This window comes from Monodon monoceros, unplaced genomic scaffold (assembly GCF_005190385.1).
Source record: "Monodon monoceros isolate NGI ecotype Baffin Bay Population unplaced genomic scaffold, NGI_Narwhal_1 Super_Scaffold_12, whole genome shotgun sequence".
In the NCBI taxonomy this organism is placed as follows: Eukaryota; Metazoa; Chordata; class Mammalia; order Artiodactyla; family Monodontidae; genus Monodon; species Monodon monoceros.
Window position 1 is genome coordinate 60,943,073 of NW_021703768.1, and position 22,635 is coordinate 60,965,707.

General features: G+C 42.4%; 1 protein-coding gene across 1 annotated transcript; it reads left to right on the top strand.

Annotated features, from left to right (window-relative positions):
• Positions 1-4,878: 4,878 nt before the first annotated feature.
• On the top strand, positions 4,879-17,725 carry CRHBP (corticotropin releasing hormone binding protein). Its single transcript, XM_029217710.1, has 7 exons — positions 4,879-5,114; positions 5,475-5,568; positions 5,837-5,994; positions 7,417-7,627; positions 9,334-9,482; positions 13,231-13,348; positions 17,005-17,725. The coding sequence occupies exons 1-7, from the start codon at positions 5,034-5,036 to the stop codon at positions 17,160-17,162; spliced, it is 969 nt and encodes a 322-aa protein (XP_029073543.1). The 5' UTR covers positions 4,879-5,033; the 3' UTR covers positions 17,163-17,725.
• The last annotated feature ends 4,910 nt before the right edge of the window (positions 17,726-22,635 follow it).

Genomic DNA, 22,635 nt, shown 5'->3' on the forward strand with positions numbered 1-22,635 from the left:
CGTGTACAGCAACAAAGACCCAACACAGCCAAAAAAAAAACAAAAAACAAAAAAATTTCTTGCTGAAAAAGGCTAATAATTGTCTGACAATGCAGGGTTGCCACAAACCTTTGATTTGTAAAAAATGCAATATCTGTGAAGTGTAATAAAGTGAAGTGCAATTAAATCAGGTATGCCTATAATAATTCCCAGTGTAGATCACCATTTTACAGGTGAGAGAACTTATGATCAAAGAAGTCATTGAACCAGGGTTTTTGTTTTTATTTTGTTTCTCTATTTTGAAGACACCTATTATTTTGTGAATCCAGCATTCCTTTTTTTTCTGGAAACCGCTTCTCCCTTCCCCATTCATATGGCTGTCATGAGAACAGTCATGGAACGACTGGATCCTATCCTCTGGCCTCGGAGCCTTTTCCCACTAAGTTTGTGGACTGGGGATTATGAGTACATTGGATCAGAGTATTTTTATTTGTCTAAGGGTAACTTGTAAAGCTAAGGCATTACTGGTGGCTGGTTTACCACCACAAAAGCTACAGATGTTGGGAGAAGGCAGCCTGAGACAGAGAGACTGGGAAGTAGCTCCTGACTCCTGTTTTCTGCTCAAGCATTCTGCAAGCCATCCTGATAATAACTTCCCCTTCCGTTCCAGTTCGCTATCAGTCACTTGCAACCTCCAAAAGTCCTAACCTCTATTGACTGCTGGTCGTCTTAACCACATCAAAGGGAGATAATGGATTTGAGTTGAAAGTCACTGACATGTGAGAGTTTCATTCAAAGGCCAAGTTATACTAGACCCCCCAAGGAACTAGTTTAGTTTCTTCCTTCCTGATCTCAAACACATCAGAAAAAGAAAACTTAGGTATTAAAAATAACTACGTTAAGAGAATGGACTTAAGGACACTGGGAGGGGGAAGGGTAAGCTGGGATGAAGTGAGAGAGTGGCACGGACATCTATACACTACCAAACGTAAAATAGATAGCTAGTGGGAATCAGCTCGGTGCTTTGTGACCACGTAGAGGGATGGGATAGGGAGGGTGGGAGGGAGGGAGTCGCAAGAGGGAGGAGATATGGGGATATATGTATATGTATAACTGATTCACTTTGTTACACAGCAGAAACTAACACACCATTGTAAAGCAATTATACTCCAATAAATATGTTAAAAAATAAATAAAAATAAAAAGGGTTTTGGGAGGCATACCTGATTAGGACATACTACAGAAATCATCTTCAGGAATATTTTAATGACAGAAAAGTCCTTAAGGTTGTGAACATCTAGAAAGATGAGTTGTATTGATGCTGTCCTTAACTAGTTACCCAGGGAGCTTGTGAGTAACCATTTGTTCCATGGACAGTTGGGAGTAAAGATATTTTATTAATCTGATATCCAGTGTTAGGATTTCACGTTACCACAAAATTCTATTGAGCTTAGGGAGCCTTTCTGCAGGTGTTATTAACCTCATTTCGGACTGAAGAAAATTTGGCAGAACATCCTGAAATAAATCAGCAGCACTGCAAAGAAAAAGATCGGTAAGAATTTCTCTCGTAGGCTAACTCCCTCTTTTACCAGATACTGTGGGCTATCTAAATTAATCCAAATGATGACTCTCCCCCACAGAAGAAGGAAATTAAAACTTTAAATCAACCAAAAAAAAATAATAGCTACGTTAAATAAAATAGTCAAATTCATTCAAACAGCAAGTCATCTTGAAAGAAATGGAAAACTAGTTGTTTTTTTTTTTAGTTTTCTTTAGTGTCATTGTGGTGGGTCATGTGACCCTTTACTGAAAACTAGTTTTTGTTGGTGGTGGTTAATTACAATGGGCTATATTCAGGCATCTTTATTTCTTAAAGAACTCAATCATATGTCCCATTTCCAACATTTCAACATACCACTCGGGAAAGGGAAAAGGAAGATCTTCTAGAGCAGGTATCGCTAATGTTCTCTGTTCAAGTGATTAACAAAAGAAAAAGTGTACTATTATATGTAGGGAATACTTAAGGGAATCTTAAGACAGACCCTAGAGTAGAAAGAGATTTGGGATTACATTGTCCCCTTTCTGCTTCAGGCACCGCAGTGTGTAAGCCTTGGCAGACTCCACAAACTTGCACTTGGCTCTCATAATCATGTCATAGGCCCTGTGGGTGACAACAAAGTCACTCTTTATGCTGCTTAGAAGTTGGCTATGTGCACCTCTTCAGCCTCAGCAAAATTTTAAAATCCCACCCCTGCCATGTTCATGGATTGAATATGGCTCTGTATCATGTGGCCACCTTGACCTTCAGGCTTAACACAGTGACAATTTGCTCTGGGGCTTTGTGAAAGGAAAAATGTCTTACCTAATGAAAAGGATGTCTTAACCCTTCCTAACAATAATTTAAGATCTAAAATATACTGATCAGGGATTGTATTAACATCAGCATGGGAGAGGCTGTCTAGAAAAACATGGAGAAAAACTAAAATGTGTGCAGAGAATGGAGGTGAACATATGAATAATTTCCAACCAGCATGCTTGGGGACTCTGAATTAACTCAGAACGTATTTCAAAATAATCAGTTTGGTTAAACAAATATTAAGCTAATTGTTTCAATGACTAAATTGGTCCATGAAAATAATTTTTCTTCAGACATAGACCTAGTTACTGTCCAGAAACTTTTTCTACTGTCTAATCCAAATGGCTCTTCCATTGCTCTCACCCATTTTTTTTTTTTTTTTTCCCACGGTACGTGGGCCTCTCACTGTTGTGGCCTCTCCCGTTGCGGAGCACAGGCTCCGGACGCGCAGGCTCAGTGGCCATGGCTCACGGGCCCAGCCGCTCCGTGGCATATGGGATCTTCCCGGACCGGGGCACGAACCTGTATCCCCTGCATCGTCAGGCGGACTCTCAACCACTGCGCCACCAGGGAAGCCCGCTCTCACCCATTTTTAATACTTCGGCTCACAGAGAATGGCTACCTTCTCTTTGTCCTCCAACTCCATCTTCTTGTTATTCCCCTATAGGTTCTAATTTTCATCCTTTAGTTACTCTTATTTAAACAAAACAAAACAAAACAAAAACACGGTTTCCACTGACTTAGTAGATATTTGCCAAACTGGTGAAAATAACACATGAATAACCCCACCTAGGATTTGGTAGGAATGAAATTCTTTTTCTACCATAGTTTGTGGATTGTTTCGTAAAATAGGATGTTAGCCCTCTGTCATCGTGTTTCCCCAGCTCTTTCTGGAGACAGGCCTGGCATGTGTGCAGTTGAGGTTAAGCCATTTGTTTTTCTCTTTTTTTTATTCCTCTCAGGTTTCTTTATACCCTCTCTAAAATTCAGACATCCAAAGAGTCCCAGGGTGGGGAGAAGGACATAGTGGCCAGTGTTTATGACATTTGGGTGCCCTCTCCTCTCATGCTGTCTGTGGTCTGAGGACTGTTTACAAAGTTGGACTATGGTAGGAAGGCCTCCAGGTTAAACAATTAAGAGGCAGCTCCTTCAGAGCTCAGAATTGTCTTAAATATGAAAATATCAAGTTCTGACACCACTAGACAAATGGCTGCTTCATTCTGAGTATTTATAAACTAAATATAGAACTATTTCCTTGAGTCAAAACCCTATATGATGGTCTTATTATTTGGAATAATTTTTCTTTTTGGCGGCACGCGGGCCTCTCACTGCTGTGCCTCTCCCGTTGCGGAGCACAGGTCCGGACGCGCAGGCTCAGCAGCCGTGGCTCACGGGCCCAGCCGCTCCGTGGCATGTGGGATCCTCCCGGACCGGGGCATGAACCTGTGTCCCCTGCATCGGCAGGCGGACTCTCAACCACTGCGCCACCAGGGAAGCCCTGGAATAATTTTAATAGTAAAGAAAGCTGTGGGTAGTAACCATGTTTTCTGTCAGGCAGAAGTAAAAACATGATTTTTTTTAGGATTTGTAGTGGCCTTGCTCAGCACAGAGATTGGAGAGGGGTGGGAAAACTGAAAGTGGAGATCTTCATATTTCCCACAGTTTTGGACATAAAGGAGAAGCAATTCTCTTCTCATCTAATCAGCAAAAATAAGGTTAACTTATTCCTGCATCTCTAAGTCATTTGTTTAGCCCTGGAAATTTGATGATGAGCCGTTTTAATAAAGCTTCTCAGCAGGTCCTTCTACCAGAGTATGAAAGTAATCCAGGTATTCGAAGGCGTGAAATGGAATGACTACATCTTTCAGTGGTTCAGATGGATGTTAAGGTCATGGCCACGGTTAGCTGGCCCAGGAGTGTGTCCATCCTGTATACATTCAGGCTATGTGACAGAGCTCGGCTGAAATCCAGGAGTCCATGGACTCCACAGTTAGCTTTCTATTAAGGAAAAGCTTACAAGAAACTGGACCAGGATAAAGCAAAGACCAAGGGACAGAAAGAAAGCTTGAATTACATGATTGCAATAGTCTGCGAAATCAGCTTCTCTCTGGAGCTGAAAATGCCTCAAGTTTCTTCCTGAGAGGCATGAGAAATTACATGAATACTATATTCTCTGACAATTTCCAACATGGCTCCATTTAAGGTTATGTGACAAGTCTGTATGATAAGGTTGTGTGTGTTTGGGTATTTTATGCCTGTGGGTAACACTGTCACTTGGCTTTGCAAAACCAAAAATTCCCTGCATGTCCATGGGAGAGGATAATTCAGCATGTGGCCGACCAAGTAAAATGCCATCCCTTATTCTCTATCCTTGCTTCATTCTTTCTCTCACACTTTAATTCACTAAGTTGTAAGTGTCTGAAATCATTCTCGGTGAATAACGCTGGACCACTCGGAAAGTTTGCAGCTGAGAGCTGGACCCTCGTCATCACCAAGCACTTTGTCACTGAGACAGAGTAACCCATGGTTACTGAGCTCAGATCAGTTAAGGGGCAGAGAGCCTCCCCTCCTCACTGCTCTATAAAAGAGACCCGCAAAGGGACCCTACCAGCTTCTAGCTCTCAGCCTGGGGGAGCGCGTGGGAAGCAAAGCCCAGACCTGCGGAGCAGAAAGCACCAGCTGCAGAGGCAAGGCCGGCATGGCTCCCACTTTCAAACTTCAGTGTCACTTCATTCTGATCTACCTGATGGCTCTAAGAGGGGAGAGCCGGTACCTGGAGGTGAGCGATTACCCGGTTGACCCATCACACCTTCCTGTGGTGAGTGTCCAGCCTTGGGGGTGGGCAGGCTGCCTCTGCTCTCAGACATGTTTTGGTTAGCTCTTTCTTCCGCATTTACTGTGCCCCCTCTCTCCTCTGGTTTCCCCTGGGTCTTCCTCCCTGCCTCTTCCTCCTTCCCTCTGGTCCCTGGGCATACCCTGGTCTGATGGGAAAGGTCTAAACCTTCCCGTCTTCTCCGGACCCGGGAGACATTGACCCGGTCACTTTATTCTCTTTGCTGCGGGGCAGGGAGGGTGCCTTGCTTCTGGTCCCCCTTCCCCCTCCTTGAACTTTTGCGGACTGACTGATTTTCCTGGCCAGCTGCGGGAAGCTGTGGACTACGACCCTTTCCTACTCTTCAGCGCCAACCTGAAGCGGGAGCTGCCAGGGGAGCAGCTGTACCGCCGCGCTATGCGTGAGTCGGGGCTGCCTGGCTGGCGTCCGCCCGCGGGCAGCGGGGAGGTGGGGATTGTTGAGGACCGCGGGGGGCGCAATTCCCATGGCTAAGGGTCAGTCCGAGGAGTCGCACTGGGGCGAGATGGGGTGACGCACCCGGAGCGCGGGAGCGGGGCGCAGCCGAAGCTGGGAGTCAGGGCGCGAACGGAGAGGGGCTGCCCGGGTGCCGCCGCAGTGGCTGCAACCCGGGACCCCCAATCCCGCTGCCCTCCCCCTCCGTCCCCCAGGGTGCCTGGACATGCTGAGCCTCCAGGGCCAGTTCACCTTCACCGCCGACCGGCCGCAGCTGCACTGCGCCGCCTTCTTCATCGCAGAGCCCGAGGAGTTTATCACCATCCACTACGAACTGGTCTCCATCGACTGTGAGAGCGGGGACTTCCTGAAGGTGAGGCGCTCCCGCCAGGCGCAGCCCCAGCCGCGGGGCAAGGGAGGGGTCATGGCCGGGACGCTGCGCCCTAGCGTGGAGAGCCGGCGACGCTCGTAGTTAGATGCTCCGGTGGTGCAGGAGTGGGAGAGGCGCAGTCCGGGACCCCCGCGCAGCGTGTACCTCGCCCCACTCCCAGAAGGGCGAGTGCCTTGGTCTTGCAGTGGTTTAAATTCATCCCTGTGCGCTCTCGGTCCCGGGCGCTTCCAAAGACTAGAACTCGTGGCGCGAACCACTGTGTTGCAATCTGGAGCAGGTGAAAAGGGGTACAAACCAACTAGTACGAGCCCTCGGGTCCGCCGAACCCGAGGTCCTGATTAGAAGGCGACCTCACATGTCTGAGATGTGAGCCCGCCTTGCTCCTGCTGGTCCCTTTCTCTGTGGAGCTGTTTCAGGCTCCCAGACGCTGTCTTCAATGCCTGGGTGACCTGATTTTGGAGCAGAAGGGCACTGGCTGCAGGGAAGGTTGCTGAGAAGGAATCTAGTCTGAGGCAGGTGGGAGGCGCGGAAAAGTCCCCACTCCCAGTTCTCCATGAGTCTAACGGGTCAGCTTGGGATGGATGCTGGACTTCTCCAGTCCAGTTAAAATGAATATGATTAAAATCCCAAAGTGGAATTATTTTGGAACCTGTCAAACGCCATAGAAGAGGACTGATCTGGTGAAATAATTTGTAGCTGGTAATTTTACTAACGTGAACTAGGTTGGACTCATTAAATTGGAGACCTGTGGTGATTTTAAGGGTAAAGTCAATAGACTCTGACCCTTTGTCCAGCCAACTACAAACTTCAACAAGTGAAGGAAAAAATTCCGAACTTGCATACCAGCCATTATCGTCTAAGTGTTAAAGTAGTTCTTGATATTTTAATATGTGATAAGAGTAAAAAAATGAGGAAAATGGGTGTGTATAACCATCGGCAGGTAGGTAAAGTTGCTGCTCCAGTTTTTCCTCTTGCTATTTTTGAGAGATTTTGTTCATATTTTAATGAGGAAAGAGAAAAACTGAAACCCAAATTATGTTCCTGTGGAATTCTTCTGAAGGTAGGATGTGTGGAAAATATGACCAACACAAAAATGTATATCGTCTGTAGTTTCATTTACCAAGGTGGCTGAAATGATAAAGTATAAGAAAGTTTATTTACTTTGGAAATGTTAGAGTTTACAAAGCGGAAAAAAGCAATAATTAAATAATAATGCGACTTGCAAACAACCCTCACAGTCAAAATATATACAAATAGAAGGGGGGTGCAGGGGGGTGTGGGTTGTCTATTCCTCACTTATGACCGAAGGCCCGTGGCTGGATAACCTTTTCCCCCTTTTCCACACACCTGTGACTTCAGGAGTTGATGAAAGTGATCATCTTTGTCTGTATTTTTTGTTGGAAGGTATTTGATGGTTGGATTCTCAAGGGGGAGAAGTTCCCCAGTTCCCAGGATCACCCTCTCCCCATGACTGAGCGGTACATAGATTTCTGTGAGAGTGGTCTTAGCAGAAGGAGCATCAGATCCTCCCAGAACGTGGCCATGATCTTCTTCCGGGTCCATGAACCAGGAAATGGGTTCACATTAACCATAAAGACAGATCCTAACCTCTTTCGTAAGTGGACTGAATGTCTTCTTAGTTGGAAGGCAGGACTTGGGGGGAGAGAGTGTCAGTTATGCTTTTCAAAGGTAGCATCATTGCACAGACTTAAGAAATTTGAAGTGAGGAAGTATTTGAATGGAAATTCTTTTGTAATTAGAAATGATCTAAAGGATATTTCCAATTCATTATTATGAAAATCAAAGCAGTTTTTAATTTATTTACCACGCTAGGTAAGATACTAATTTATGATGGCTGGAATTATATTTTTTCTCCAATCTTATTCTGATCTCCTGAGCTACTACAATGTATTCAGTGACAAACTTTAATCCCTCCAAGTCATTCCATCGATCTGGATAAGCTTGAGGGATCAGATATGAAACTGCAGTCCTACAGATATTTCGGTGAAGGCTGAAAGACTACATATCTGGGATGTGTAGACAGATTTCATGCCCTGAGCAGAGGGTTGGACCAGAGAACCTCAACATTGCCTTCTGAGTCTGAACCCATTGCTCTAATTTAGTTCATTTCTGGTGGATACACAAATAGATGCTATAAAGCTGAATAGCCCAGGCCTAAAACACATTATCTTAATCAGAAAGAGTTCATTCATCTGTTTATTATTTCTTCCCCATTAAGAGGAAAATGTTTATAAAAAAATCAGGAAAACATTCATTTTTGGTTGTATACAATAGTATTATTAACACTTCATGTGGTTGAAGAATGGGGCCTACCTAATCTGCCAAAAAATAATGTACTGACTGATCTCCCAAATTTTGTTTTTAAAAAACAAAAAAAAAAGCTTTTTGAAAGAAGCCCCCCAAAATGGCTGTTTCTGAGGACTGGAGCAGAATAACACTAGAGGACAACACGAACTGTTTCTCCTATATCCTGTTTGCTTAGAGATCAGAAACCTTCTAGAATCATCAAGGGATTTCAGTTCTTTTCGAAATTAAGTGTAATTAAAAATATAAGATGGAAGCAAAAGGTAGTTCTGACATAGTCTGATCAATCAGAAACTTTTGTCCCATAACTGGCCAAAAAAAGTACAAACTCTGATGCTTCTAGTTTCATAGCTAGAAGAATAAATTTATTGTAAGTCTAGTCGTGAGATACAAAACAAAATTTCAGAAAGACTTGGGAGTAGATAATCATTTAAAATTTACCTATTAGTCAACTTAACACCCAGGAAATATTTATCAGACATAAGCCTGCTTTGTATTTTTCTCAGCCTACTTTGTAACTAGTTTAATGTTTCTTCACTTTATTATCTCAAAAGTAACATGTAGCTCCAAGTTCAGTTAATAAAGGTTTCAGACAGACAGGGTTTGAGTTCTGGCCTTACCTTTAAGCCTTGATTCTTCCAGACTCCCAGCTTGAACTTGGACCCTAGTTAATGAAGTGTTCCTAGAACTTCTACCAGCTAGTATTGTTTGGTTGGTTATTAATTTATGTCTTGTGAGTGTTATAAACAAGGTGACCCCCTGAGATTACGATCAGAAGTCCCCTTGCAGCCAGGGCCTCCTGACAATGTCCATACATCACTGGTGCTTTTTATTCCCCAACTCCTTCCTTTCTCCAAATCACCTTTGTGATAAGTACTCTCTTCTGGGCCACAAGCCCCTAGACCATGAATAGGAGCTTAGAATAAGGATGAGATAAATTTCTATAAAAGCCCAGCATACCAAGCAGTGAAAATGTGATTTTGTTTTTCTACAAAGCCTGCAATGTCATCTCCCAGACCCCAAATGGAAGGTTTACTCTGGTCGTGCCACATAAGCATCGCAACTGCAGCTTCTCCATAATTTATCCTGTGGTGATCAAAATATCTGATCTCACCCTGGGAAACTTAAATGGTCTGCAATTAAAGGTGAGTTGCTTATTTGCTTCCCAGTCACTTCCTAAGACCTCAGCTTTCTCAGAGCCAAAGTAACTATACAGGGCAGATGTGGATGAGCTGGTGTAGTATGTCCTTCTGTTTGGCGGTTAGAACTCACACGAGCCTGCCCCCGCTGCTTTAATAAACTCCTCTTCTATTTCCGTTATACTGCAAGTTGCATACTCAGGTGCCTCTTCTGACTACTTGAATACTTTTCTTGTGATGTTAGAAATGCTTTCAGTTGGCAAAGTTGTGACATATAATTACAATTGAACTCTCTTGTACTTGCCTCTTTTACAAAAATTATCTCCTAGCAGAACCTAGTGTGAGTCATCTACACAGCTGTTTTTCTGATTATTGGAATTTTCTTTTGACATGAAGGAAGTATCTCATTGACAGACTGTGTTATGAAGGAATGCTAAGCGTAGCATAAAATACAAAACTGGATTTTTATATTGCAAAATACAGTAAAGTTTTGAAGCGTTTTTTTGCATTACATTTAATTCCATACATTTTGCAACAAAACATTAGTTGAGACTCCCCATCAACTTTTTCCCCCATGAACTTCTGTATGGATTTTACCATTAATGCTGAGCTTGACCACATTTATTTGCACTGGTAGCTTGTTTCCTTTGAGTCATCCTCATTTCCTTTTATGTTCTCATATGCCTAGGTTAAGACAGCTCATGCATTTGCTGGCATCAAAGATAGTCATACTTCCTAATCAGAAAGATTGCAGTGAAAACCAAATAAATAGGATTAGGGCTGAGAAAAGCAGTAAATCCAATTGCATTTAAGCCCTAAATTCATAGGCCAGTGCCTATTTTTTAAAGTTGAACCTTAGTGGAAGAATAATCCTTTGATAAAGGCCAGGATAAGTGGATGTCTTTGGTTTAGCCTTATAGGCTTGAGATTTTTTGTACGTCATTCTTGATGTTTAATATAGAAGATGGCAAGTGTGATAGATTGAGAGATCTGCACTTTAGTTATCTTTGGCTACGAGGAGTATACTTGGTGCTTACCACTTAAAAAAATGTGAAGTCTGCAGTGTTCTAGGTATCTATTGCTTTACAAAATATTCTTTGAGTGCTTACCATGTGCAAGGCATTCTTCTAGATGCAGGAAATTAGCAACGAACAAAACAGGTCCTACTCACATAGAACCTGTATTCTAGTGGGATGAGACAGGCAAAAGTATAATGTATTTCAAATAGTGGTGAGTGCCCTACAGAAAATGAAGCAGAGTGGTGGCTGGGGACAAGGGGGTAGAGTGAGGGGCAGGCAGCTACCTGAGATGAGATGGTCAAGAAAGAAATCTTTTGAGAAGGAGACATTTAAAGTGAGATTTCATTGATAGGTAAGAAGGAGCCAGCAGCCACAGGAAGAGCTGGGAACAGAGCAACAGTAGTGCAGAGGCTCAGAGGCAGGAATGGGCTTGCTGAGTTCTAGAAATGGAAAGAAGGAAAAGTAGAGGGGGAGTGGTATCATACAGCATCAGGCAGACAGGCAGGGCCAGGGGGTGGACAGCCCAGCAGGTAATATTACAGAGTTTGAGTTTATTTTCAGTGGGAAACCACCGAAGGGGTTCAGGCAGGAAAGTGACATAATCCATTTGATTATGCTCAGGAGGGGTGAGAGTGATTGGGAATTGCTGGCCTCATGACCAAAGTAATTGACAAAGTCCACGATGGGAAGGAGACGGTCACCTAAAGGTCATTCTGGCTTCCATGAATGATGATGAATGGGCTGTAGGGGCCAGAGTGGTGCAGCAGTGCACCTAAAAGGCCATTGTCATGGTCTAGGCAAGAGATGAGAGTGACTTGGTCCGGGGAGATAGAACCTCAACAAAGAAATCTCGGGGGTTACTGTTGAGGAGCTGAACCCCAGAGGTCCCTACACAGCTCAGCTTCTGCCGTTGTTTATAAGAACAGCTGAGAGGTTTGGAAAGAGGAGAGGAAAGTCACTGAATGCCAAAAAGTACGTGCTCCCAACCTCCTTGTTTCTTGGTTTTGTTCCCTTCATTTTAGCTTCCTTTTCTTCCCAACTTCTTATTCCCCATTTCTCTCTCCTGAGCCTGCCTTTTCCCCTTCACCTCCTCCTGTGAAATTTGGAACCTATAGAACCAGGTGGAATGTTTAGTCTAAGACATATTCCCCCGGACACCCTCTACTCAAGGGAAAGGCAATTACATTTTTTCCCCTTTACCTCTAAATGGCTTATTCAACTCTTCATACAAGAAAATGAGCCCTGTACAGAGTGGGGCTAACTAACCCTCTATTTCATCATTGATGAAATTACGTGTGAAATACCTAAGCATAGAACCCAGAACAGAGTAGGTGCTTTAAATATATATACCCACACCTGCTTCCTTTCATTAGTCAAAGAGTTGCTGTTGTATTATTTTCTATTGGTTGTTTATTTCCAGTTGCATTTCAATATCTTCCAAATGTTGGACTGTGTGCGCTTATGTATGTGTGTGTTTTACATTCTCTGTTTTAGATTTTGGTCCCTATGTAGCATGGTCTATCTGTTTAGCTTCTAAGCACCTTGCCACATTCCGCTAGATCTCTTGATGGCTATGTCTCAATGAAGAAGAGGATCACAGGCAAAACTGGCTGTATAATTTGTGGGGGGACAGTACAAAATGAAAATACAGGGGCCTTATTTTAAAATTATTAGGAATTTCAAAATGGTGACAGCAGAGCATTAAGCCAAGCACTAGGCCTTGTAAGTGTGAGCCCTGTGGGCACGGGTGGCACGATCACAAGGCCAGCCCTGATCACGGGAAATGGGTGGCCCAAACTGTGACATTTGGGGCTGAGAGGGGGTCTGCTTTGTTTGCGTGGGAAAGTGAAGCACAGGAACTGCTGTGGATGACACAGTGTGGAAAAGATGAAGGGAAGCAGAAAAAGGTGGTTACAGTGCATCACACAAAGTCTTAAGACTACATACTTATTTTGAGTAGCTTGAAATAAGTTTATTTTAGTTGGAAGGAGAAAGTTGATGGTAACTCTAGCTAATTTGAGCCCCAAATGAGGGGTCTCTTCTTTTTTTTAATATTCTTATAACTAGTCTAAATCCTTATCAGTAGAAAGGATAAGAATTGTCTCAATAGCAGAAAAAGTCTTTTATAAAGAAGAGGAAAGGGCTTCCCTGGTGGCGCAGTGGTTGAGAGTCTGCCTGCCGATGCAGGGGACGCGGGTTCGTGCCCCGGTCCGGGAGGATCCCACGTGCCTCTCGGCTGAGCCCGTGAGCCATGGCCGCTGAGCCTGCGCATCCGGAGCCTGTGCTCCGCAGCGGGAGAGGCCGCAGCAGTGAGAGGCCCGCGTTCCGCAAAAAAAAAAAAAAAAACTCTGACTGCATGCATGAAGAAATTCAAATAATTCATTGTGTATGTCCAAATGATTTAAAAAGCAAAGCATTTTCAGATTCAATTTTCATATATTGTATATGGAGTTTACAGATTCCAATTTCATCATTCTAGTCCTTGAGCTTATAAAAAAATGTTTTTTAAATGCACATACATTTTTTAAAATGATTCCTCAACCGATTTAGAAAAGCAATTCCTATGATTTTGTTTTTCTTTAAAAAGTCTTACTTCCCAGAGTCCTGGATGTTAAATTAAATGGCGCTGCCGGGATGTCTACAGCTGACTGAATTCACCAACTTGCCATTGGTCCAATGGTTTGACTTCCTTAATTGGTTTAAATACATCTTCCTCTGCTGCTTTATTCTCTTAGAAGTCCTCAGCAGGTTGTGTGGGAATAGGAGATTTTGTGGAGCTGCTGGGAGGAACTGGACTCGACCCTTCCAAGATGATGACTTTAGCTGATCTCTGCTATCCTTTTCACGGCCCTGGTAAGATATTTCTTTGATTATTATTTATGTGCCTATTAAGATTGTTTCCTTAAATAAAATGCCTCAAATTTTTTATACATGGGAGGGCAAGTTCCACCAAAAAAACTTCGATTTTGCACATTGAGCAACTGTGAGGATTTTGCATTTGAGCCTAGGCACAGTATCAAGAATGCATGACCACAATAGCTGACGCTGGGAGAAAAACTTATGAAGTAACAAGGTTGCGTGTTTAAGGTTTGCCCTAGGTACGACTATGAAAAAGACAAAGCTTTTTGGTTCTGTGCTCTGTTCACCTTCTTGAAAGTCCCTGCTTTCCTCCTCTCGAGACTAAAGATTTTACTGACTGAAAACCGTTGTTCAAATAGTGGATGTATCGTCAATTAGTAATAGTATAAAAATGAAGTAATATCTAAATAACTTTACCATACATATGTATATGTGTGTGTATTACTCATAGTAAATATTGATACATTAGAAGGTGATACGCTTTATTAGAAATTCTCAGAACTGCCGAATGTCCCCAACTTCTAGCAGCAACACCAGCCTCTGAAAGACCACTGCAAAACAGGTAAATTCTGAGATCTAAAAGTGGTCACGGGTAATAAAAGACCTGGTTCTCGCCAAACAGAATCAGGTCTTCTTTGTTATAGATCAGTGAAGCTTTTCCATTTGATTATGCTCGGGTTGGGTGAGGAGGGTGGGAATTGCTGACTAGTGACCAAATTAATTAACGAAATCCAAGTGTGTGGGGAGAGGGTTACGTAAAACATTCCTGTAAAGGTCACTCCTCTATCTGTACTTCTGATGCAGGAACCAGTGATTATCTTTTAAGAGACAGAAGTCAAACAAGAACAGTCTTTCAGCCCTTACCATAGCCCCCTTCCTCTTTTTAAGCACACATCACTAACCAACTAAATAATGAAGCTGCAAATCAGACAGCCTTTTGATCAGCTGTTACCGGTTTTAATTAAAGCCAGGTCTGCCAACCAGTATTTTCTCTCTCTGAGCTAATGCTGGGAACTTAATAAACAAAATCTCTCTGAAATAGAATTAATGTACACAGGTAAAGGGAAAAGATTTCTAAAAACCCACTTTGCTAAAAGCTTGAGCGTTAGTTTATACTAATTTACACTTGAGCCCTGGTTTAAACCAGTGCATCATGGCTTCTCTCCCTTTGTGTGTGCTCTCAGAGGCACTGGATCCTTCCAGGCTGATGGAGAGCACCTGTAAGGAGCTGCGTTTGAGCTGGGTAAAAAGATTAGATTAAGAACTGAAGCACACTCATGCCTTAAAATTTAGATAATTGAAGCCATAGTAATTTTGGTGCATGAATTATGTGACTTGATTTCAAAGGGTGTGACTAAGGCCAAAAAACTACTTTTGCCTATATTATCTAGATAATTGAAACCAGTCTTAAGATAATGTGAAGGCTTGAATTATCTGACTCACTGGTTCATTTTAGACTTCACTTTTTTCTTGAATTCACCATGTTTTCATGAGCCCCTCTTAAGTCGTTCAGACAATGAAGAACTCTTAGGTATCCTGCCCTTTACAATGGATTGTATTAGGAATCATGTCAAATAATAAATGATATGCGCATTAACTAAAGGAAGTAAGGCACGTTATGTAGATTAAAGTTCAGAGTAAGATCAGAAAAGAATGGCCTTGCAAACAATTTAAAGAAAATTAGGGACTTCCCTGGTGGCGCAGTGGTTAAGAATCCGCCTGCCAATGCAGGGGACACGGGTTCGAGCCCTGGTCCGGGAAGATCCCACATGCTGCAGAGCAACTAAGCCTGTGCACCACAACTACTGAGCCTGTGCTCTAGAGCCAGCGAGCCACAACTTCTGAGCCCACGTGCCACAACTACTGAAGCCTGCATGCCTGGAGCTGTGCTCCACAACAAGAGAAGCCACTGCAGTGAGAAGCCCGTGCACTGCAAGGAAGACCCAACACAGCCAAAAATAAATAAAAAAATAAATGAATTTATTTTAAAAACTTTAAAAAATTAACTTTGGACTTCCTCACAGAAGCTTAGCCTAGACTCCCTGGTGCTTATATTAAAATAATTATAGGGTTTATATTTATTATGTCTCCAAATTGACTTTTACCTAAATAACTCTATCTGGCTGTTTTACTTCATTTAAACCCAGGTGCATGTTTGTGAAGTAACTGTTATACAAGGTTAATAACATTTCTCAGAATTTAGGCCTTATAGAGACGTGGGGAAAAAAAGATTGAGAAAATTAAAACAGCAGAAAGGATTATTGTAGGGCAGATAAATCTTGCCTCAGGAACCAGATTGAGGCTGAAGAAATAAAATAAAAGTAATTTTAAATAAAAATGCTGAGTTTCACAAAACAAACAGGTACAGAGAACAAACAGATGGTTGCTAGAAGGGAGGGGAGTGGGGAATGAAAAGAAAAACAAAGGTAACTATGTGAGGTAATGAATGTTGATTAGCTTGACTATGGTGATCATTTCACAATGTATATTTATATAAAACCATCATGTAGTACACCTTAAATATATACAATTTCTGTCAACTATACCTCAATAAACCTGAAAAAAAAATTTTGAAGAATGCCTTAAACACACACACAGTTTCAGTGTATAACTGCTCAGGCACATCTGTACTAGAAGATACATAAATGTTGCCAGATGCTTATAAAAATAATGAATAAGATTGGATTTAAGAGAATTAAGGATATCAAAAGCCATTCCATATAAGAAGTACAGAAAAAAATTAGAGATAAAAAGTACAGGTGAACAATAGAACAAAAATGAGTATACTTAGTGTATGTCTAAACCATGCAAATGATATTTTTGTTTATATGTAAAACAGAATTATTACTGAGGCGCAGAAAATAATAAATAGGTGATATTTTTAGTCTACATAAATGTCCCGCAATACACTCCATCCTTCAGCCCTGCCCTCTAAATAAATGCCACTTGCACCCCCAGATATAACCAAAAACTGCCTCTGCAAATTTCCAACCTGTCCCTAGAGGGCGGCACTGCCCCCTCTGAGGACCCAACTAGAGCAAAGGTGCAGCAGGTCGGATGCTTGCCTTCCTTGGCCTTCACCACCAAAGCTTTGCAGGTAGGAGAACGCAAAAAGCACAAGGAGATATCTTCTTACCTCTTTGCAGCCAGTTTTGTTTGACTAACAGTGTTCTTGCACATGAGGAGAAAGGCTGAGCTTAATTTCACTATTCTACAATTAATTATACAGTTGACCCTTGAACAACAGTGGTTTGAACTGCGGGGGCCCACTTATAGGCGGAGTTTTTTCAATAGTAGATACTACAGTACTACACGATCCTAGGTTGGTTGAACCCGAGAGTGTGGAACCTCGGATCTGGCGGAACCGTGGCTCTGGAGGGAAGACTATAAATTATAGGCAGATTTTCGCCTGTGGGGAGGGTCCTCACCCCTAACGCCTCACGCACCCCCCACGTCGTTCAAGGTCAGCTGTACGTTATAAGAATGAGAACAAACACGTTTCACCTGATGGCAGATGCTTGGTTTGAGTACGTGAGAGGAAGCTACATCCCCTTGCTTTCTTCGTGTTTAAATGGTCTCGTGGACAGAAATGGTTTGACTGTGTCCTTTCTAACCTGCTGGGAAACTTTTACTTTTTCCGTGAATTATAGCCCAGATGAAAATTGGCTGTGACAACACGGTGTTGCGCATGGTCTCCAGCGGAAAACATGTAAATCGTGTGACTTTTGAATACCGCCAGCTGGAACCATACGAACTGGAAAACCCGAATGGAAACAGTATCCAGGAGTTCTGTTTGTCTACTCTTTGAATAACCAAGCCAATGATTTCCATGCTGCTAGCTAAGGGAATTTTTAATGGCCGTTATATATGATTTTGATGAGCAGCTAGTAAAGAACCTTTCATACCAATCAGTATTCCCAACCTTGAGCACATATCACACACACTAATTTTTGTACCTTGCTTCTTTTTCATTTGTAAGATATAAATGACCGCGTGGCAGAAAATAAGCCCTCCCCTCGACCCCAGTAGAAAACCAGTTTCCAGTAATTCTTTGATATGCTACCAACCTGAACTGGTTAGACGAGTGCAAAGAAATGTGCAATGAAAACTTGTATCTCAAGGGAAAATACTACAAAGAACTAAAAATGTTAGTGCTCTTATCAGTTTTATGACAGGAAACGCATGTCCGTGTGTACCAAAGTCGTTGCATCTATTTATTTTCTGCTTATTATTCTGTTTATAGTAGAGAATACTTGTAGCTAGTATTATTTATTGATTTGTAACAACTTGTTTTTAACAAACATTTGTAGCATGTAAAACACTTTGCATCCGTAAATCCAAACATGAATAAACATATTCAGAATGTTGGCACCTCAACACCCTGCTTTGTTTTCCTGAGTAGTTCCTTCCCTTATTACCATCAGAAAATAATGTTCTCAGGTGGTACAGCACCAAATGCTGAACTAAATCATTTTAGACTTCTTAGAGCTCCAAGAACCCTGGGTCGTTAAGTAGGATTATTTAGGGCAGAAGGTAAAATTGCAGTGTTTGAACAAAAAACACTAACCAGTTGGTGGTGATAGGGAAGCAGGATATGGGGCTCCCTCTTCCACTGTCCTCCAAGAAAACTGAGAATACATGTCTTTGTCACGGTAAAGAGTGTACTTTTCAACAGGGACAACAAAGGCCTTAAACTCTCATAGACACAATTTGCAGAAACCTGAGTACTTTTTTGGTACTGAAGGCAGTTTACTGTTGACTGAACCTTGTCCACGTTTGGCTTGAGACCAAGCATGTGGTCTGTAAAAGACACCTTGGGGTCAAAAATGAGGCCCTGAGGAACAAAGGAAATACTCCTAAGTGAATAGTCCTCTTTACTTTGAATTAATGGATGGAAGCTGCGAACTGTTCCATACTTAATGGCTTGATTCTGATTCTCCAAACATATTTAGATAATTTTATAATGGAATGTACTGGAATCCCATACACTGGGCTTGTTAACAAAATCTGAAAACCAAGCAGAAAGAAAAATAGTTGTCTGAAAGTGCTAAAAATACCCAGGACTGAGACAAATTTTGTCTCAGTAGGTATTTTGGAATGAGTGGATACTTTAGCAAATGAATGAATAAATGCCTGAATGGATAGATGGATAAATGCTGGGATGAATGAATAAATGTCTGAACATATGGCTGTATAATTCCTGACTAGTTACAAAAGATGCTGGATTTCTTATTTCATAGAAAATAAATTCTGTGTAGTTGAACCTTTTATCTTTTTCATAGTCTTTCTAGCAACCAAAGAATTAATGCAGTCACGTATCACAATCTGAAGTTTCTGGTTCTTAACCCTTATGATCCCCTTATGCTGAGTAGAGAAAATAAGTGGTCTTAAGTCAGGAGGCAAGTATTTTTACCATGGATGTTAGGACAACTTGCTTTTGTTCCTAAGGGACATTTTGCAAGCTACTTAGCCTCTCTGCCCTAAAATGGGTGGGACTCTGGTCCCTAAGGTTTCTTCTTATTCTGCAGTCATTTATTTGTGACATACGAGACTTCAGAGCTTGTTATTGCATATTTGTGTACGTTCTTTGAGAGGAAGTGAACTGTCTGTGACTTATTCTTTGGAGATCCATGACTCAGTCTTCATTCCAAAAGGATAGGACAGCTTTCTGGAAACAAAATGGTAGATGAGATCTCTGGAGGGAAGTGCAAGAAAGTGTCTTTGCTGACACCTTCTTTAGGCAAGCAAAATGTGATATGAAATTTTGGCCAGGGCTTCCCTGGTGGCGCAGTGGTTGAGAGTCCGCCTGCCAATGCAGGGGACACGGGTTTGTGCCCCGGTCCGGGAAGATCCCACATGCCGCGGAGCGGCTGGGCCCGTGAGCCATGGCCGCTGAGCCTGCGCGTCCAGAGCCTGTGCTCCGCAACGGGAGCACAACAGTGCTCCTCTCACAACAGTGAGAGGCCCGCGTACCGCAAAACAAAACAAAACAAAAAAAACAAAAAAATTTTGGCCAAATTTGACTTTCTAAAAAAGTCAGTATGCATAGTAACTAAGGTGATCGATTCTGTAGCCAGACCTCCCAGCTCTGCCACTTACTTGAGCAAGTCATAAGTCTGTATTGCTCAGTTTTTAATCTGTAAAATTGGAGTTATAAAGATTTTTGGCAAGATTAAGTGTTTAAATGTATTTAAAGCCCCAGAACTGTCTTGTATATGTCAGCTGTCACTTTTATTATTATTTCTCACTTGTAAGCCAATATGCTGTCCCAGGTCCTCCCTACTCTGAGAGGGGCACTTGCTTTATGCTCTGAAGGGTTTGTACTGATTCAATTGTCCTGTTTCATCCCAGGACATTGTGAGGAAGATAGGATTAGTTAGGGTTGTTTTCTGGGACCCAGAAGCAGAGTAAGGTCACTGAAAACATTTGAGGGTAGATCATGGCAGGGCTTAGCAGGTTCCCATGTGCCTCTCCTCCCAGCTGACCCTATCTGTAGTCTCTGAACTGCTCCAGGACCAATGCTGACCTCGGACAGGAGGAATTTGAACAGCTCTTGTCTACCATGCTGGTTACGAAGGAGTCATTTCACAAATGATCTGCCTTGACTGTCTACCCTTGTGCCCAGGCCCCATCTCTATAATATTCCTAGCTCTTGGTTATTTCATCCTAGCTCTTATCTGACCCTAATCTTATCCTCCACTCCAAACCCCACATCTTCTAAATACTAAATGAGTGACTTGGCTCTATACTGATCACTGAATTCCCAAATTCCTGCTGTTTCCCTGTCTGAAATTCTGAGTATGTTTGCTCATAGGTTTTATGTCACTGTGCCCATCCCATCCTCTGGACACTTTTCTATCTCCTCTAAGCCTGCCTCTTCTGCCGCTGTCTTCCAGCCTATTATGTGTGGAATACACTGGTCTGCCTATGATATTGGACTTTCTCCCAGTATCTAAAATACATGTCTTCTTCAACTCTTCCTGGCACTGCTGCTTTCAGTTAAGAGAATAAGGTAGAAATGCATTTTGTTCACCACAAGTTATACTTCTACCTCCTAAGTATGCAGCTAGACTACATTTTCCAACCTCTCTTACAGTTAGGTTTGGTTCTGTGACTGAATTTTGACTGAAGGAATGTGGGTAGAAATGATGCCCAACCCTCATATGATCCTCTGTACTTTCTTTCTCTTCCCCCATCTATTGGTAAGATACTGAGGTTCTAACAGAGGATTCCAAGTTCATACAAGGAGACAGAGCCATAGGATGCAAGGAACCTGGATCCTGCTTTGTAGTTTTTATTTTCCTTAGGAAATATATTTGACATAGGACAAATTTTTGTGACAAAGATTCTTCCAGGGCTTCCCTGGTGGCACAGTGGTTAAGAATCCGCCTGCCAATGCAGGGGATACGGGTTCGAGCCCTGGTCTGGGAAGATCCCACATGCCACGGAGCAGCTGGGCCCGTGCGCTGCAACTACTGAGCCTGCGCTCTAGAGCCCGTGAGCCACAACTACTGAGCCCATGTGCCACAACTACTGAGGCCCACGTACCTAGGGCCCGTGCTCCGCAACAAGAGAAGCTGCCGCAATGAGAAGCCCATGCACCACAATGAAGAGTAGCCCCTGCTCGCCACAACTAGAGAAAGCCCGCGCACAGCAACAAAGACCCAATGCAGCCAAAAATAAATAAATAAAATAAATAAATTTATTTAAAAAAAAAAGATTCTTCCAGATCTCTCCCAACTTCAAACTTTCCTTTCTTGCTATTTTAATAGGGAGGCAACATTACCAGAGTTTGCCTGCAAGGTAGACTCTTCATGAAAGAAAAATAGAGATTTGATGGACAGGGTCTACTTGAAGGCAGTTCACTTATGTGCTTAACAAGACCTGATAGAGAGTTGTGGATACGAGCTCTTCTTATGGGGTAATCACATGAAATTATATCTGAATACACTCATCTCTGTGCTGTGGAGTATTTCAGAAGAGAGAAACAATTTTGTATGTTCAAAGAAGCAGACTGAATGATCTCAGTTTCAAGAGGTCATTTGTAATAGATTACCATCCATTTTTCTCTTTGCGTTTAAAAGTATTTTCTTCATGTGTTAAGACAAACTGTACAGAGAAAGAAAAAGCAGAGAGGCAAGAGAGAAAATATGGATAAGAGAAAGAAGCCTTGATTAGAGGGTTTGAAAATGTTGTGAAAATCGGGGTCTTCAAATTGGACTCTGGGTTTTGCTCTTGGTAACAACTGTACTCAATCCCTCTGTGCTGAAAAACGGAAAATGAGAAGTGTTTTGTGCTTTAAGGAGAAGACTTAATATCAATACTAGGACATACAGCTGGATAAGTTAGACAGAACAGTGATTTTTGTAACTAGATCAGTTATCAGATATTGGGGTTTCCTAGTAAGAAGATGGACTCCCCCCTCCCAACTCCCCTCCTCTCTCCAGTTTTCTGAAGTATAAAAAATGTGTCCTGTGCTATTAATGATTCAGAGGTGATCAAGCCAGTCAAGCCAAGCAAAGTAGATGGCTGCCTATGTGGTGTGATTTGAGGGACAGTGAAAGACCCACTTGACAGAAAATAGCACCAAAATTCACACCCTCATAATCCTTGTTCTTTTTTTTCTTTAAGATGTATTTTTAATTAAGCAAGTAATTCATGAGTACTTTATTGCATTAAAACATTGAGACCATACAGAGGTAACTAGTTAACGAAGTGACTTCAAGTCAGTAATTAATTTGACCGGACAAGGTTTCGCTAATTGTTATTACATGACATAGCATTGGTAGGTGAGCTTTGAATAAAGGAGACTGTGGTGGGTGAAATCAAGAGTATGAGGTACTGAGAAGAAGATAGACCCAGAGGAACGTAGCATTGAGGCTGCTGGGAAGGCCAGCCAGGAACCGATGAACCCACCACCTTGCTGAGAGTTTGCAGGGGAGGCAAAAAGAAAACTTGCAACGGAGTTGGCTGTTGTCAAAGATAAACTTTGTGGCACTTCCTCAGTTTTGCCTGCGACCAGCTCAGGAGACACTCTTGCCTGTGGAGCATGGATGGGACCAGAGATACAGCTTTAGAGACAAGATCTAGTCCTATGAATACAGGCGTCACACTGGAGGGGGAGGAAGCCTGACTTCGGAACCAGACACAGGGTTGAGTTCTGATTCGGCCACTAACCACCTGTGAGCCCTTGATTAGGTCCCATTTGTTTATTTAGTTTTTTATTTCTATTTCCTTGAGAGACTGACCTAAGAAAACACTGGTATGATTTATGTCAGAGT

What these genes read in the sequence shown, in the direction of transcription:
- CRHBP (XM_029217710.1), top strand. Translation starts at nt 5,034, where the DNA reads ATGGCTCCCACTTTCAAACTTCAGTGTCACTTCATTCTGATCTACCTG. An exon ending in GGGAGAGCCGGTACCTGGAG is followed by an intron (nt 5,115 to 5,474) that starts GTGAGCGATTAC and finishes TTTCCTGGCCAG; the next exon opens with CTGCGGGAAGCTGTGGACTA. An exon ending in GCTGTACCGCCGCGCTATGC is followed by an intron (nt 5,569 to 5,836) that starts GTGAGTCGGGGC and finishes TCCGTCCCCCAG; the next exon opens with GGTGCCTGGACATGCTGAGC.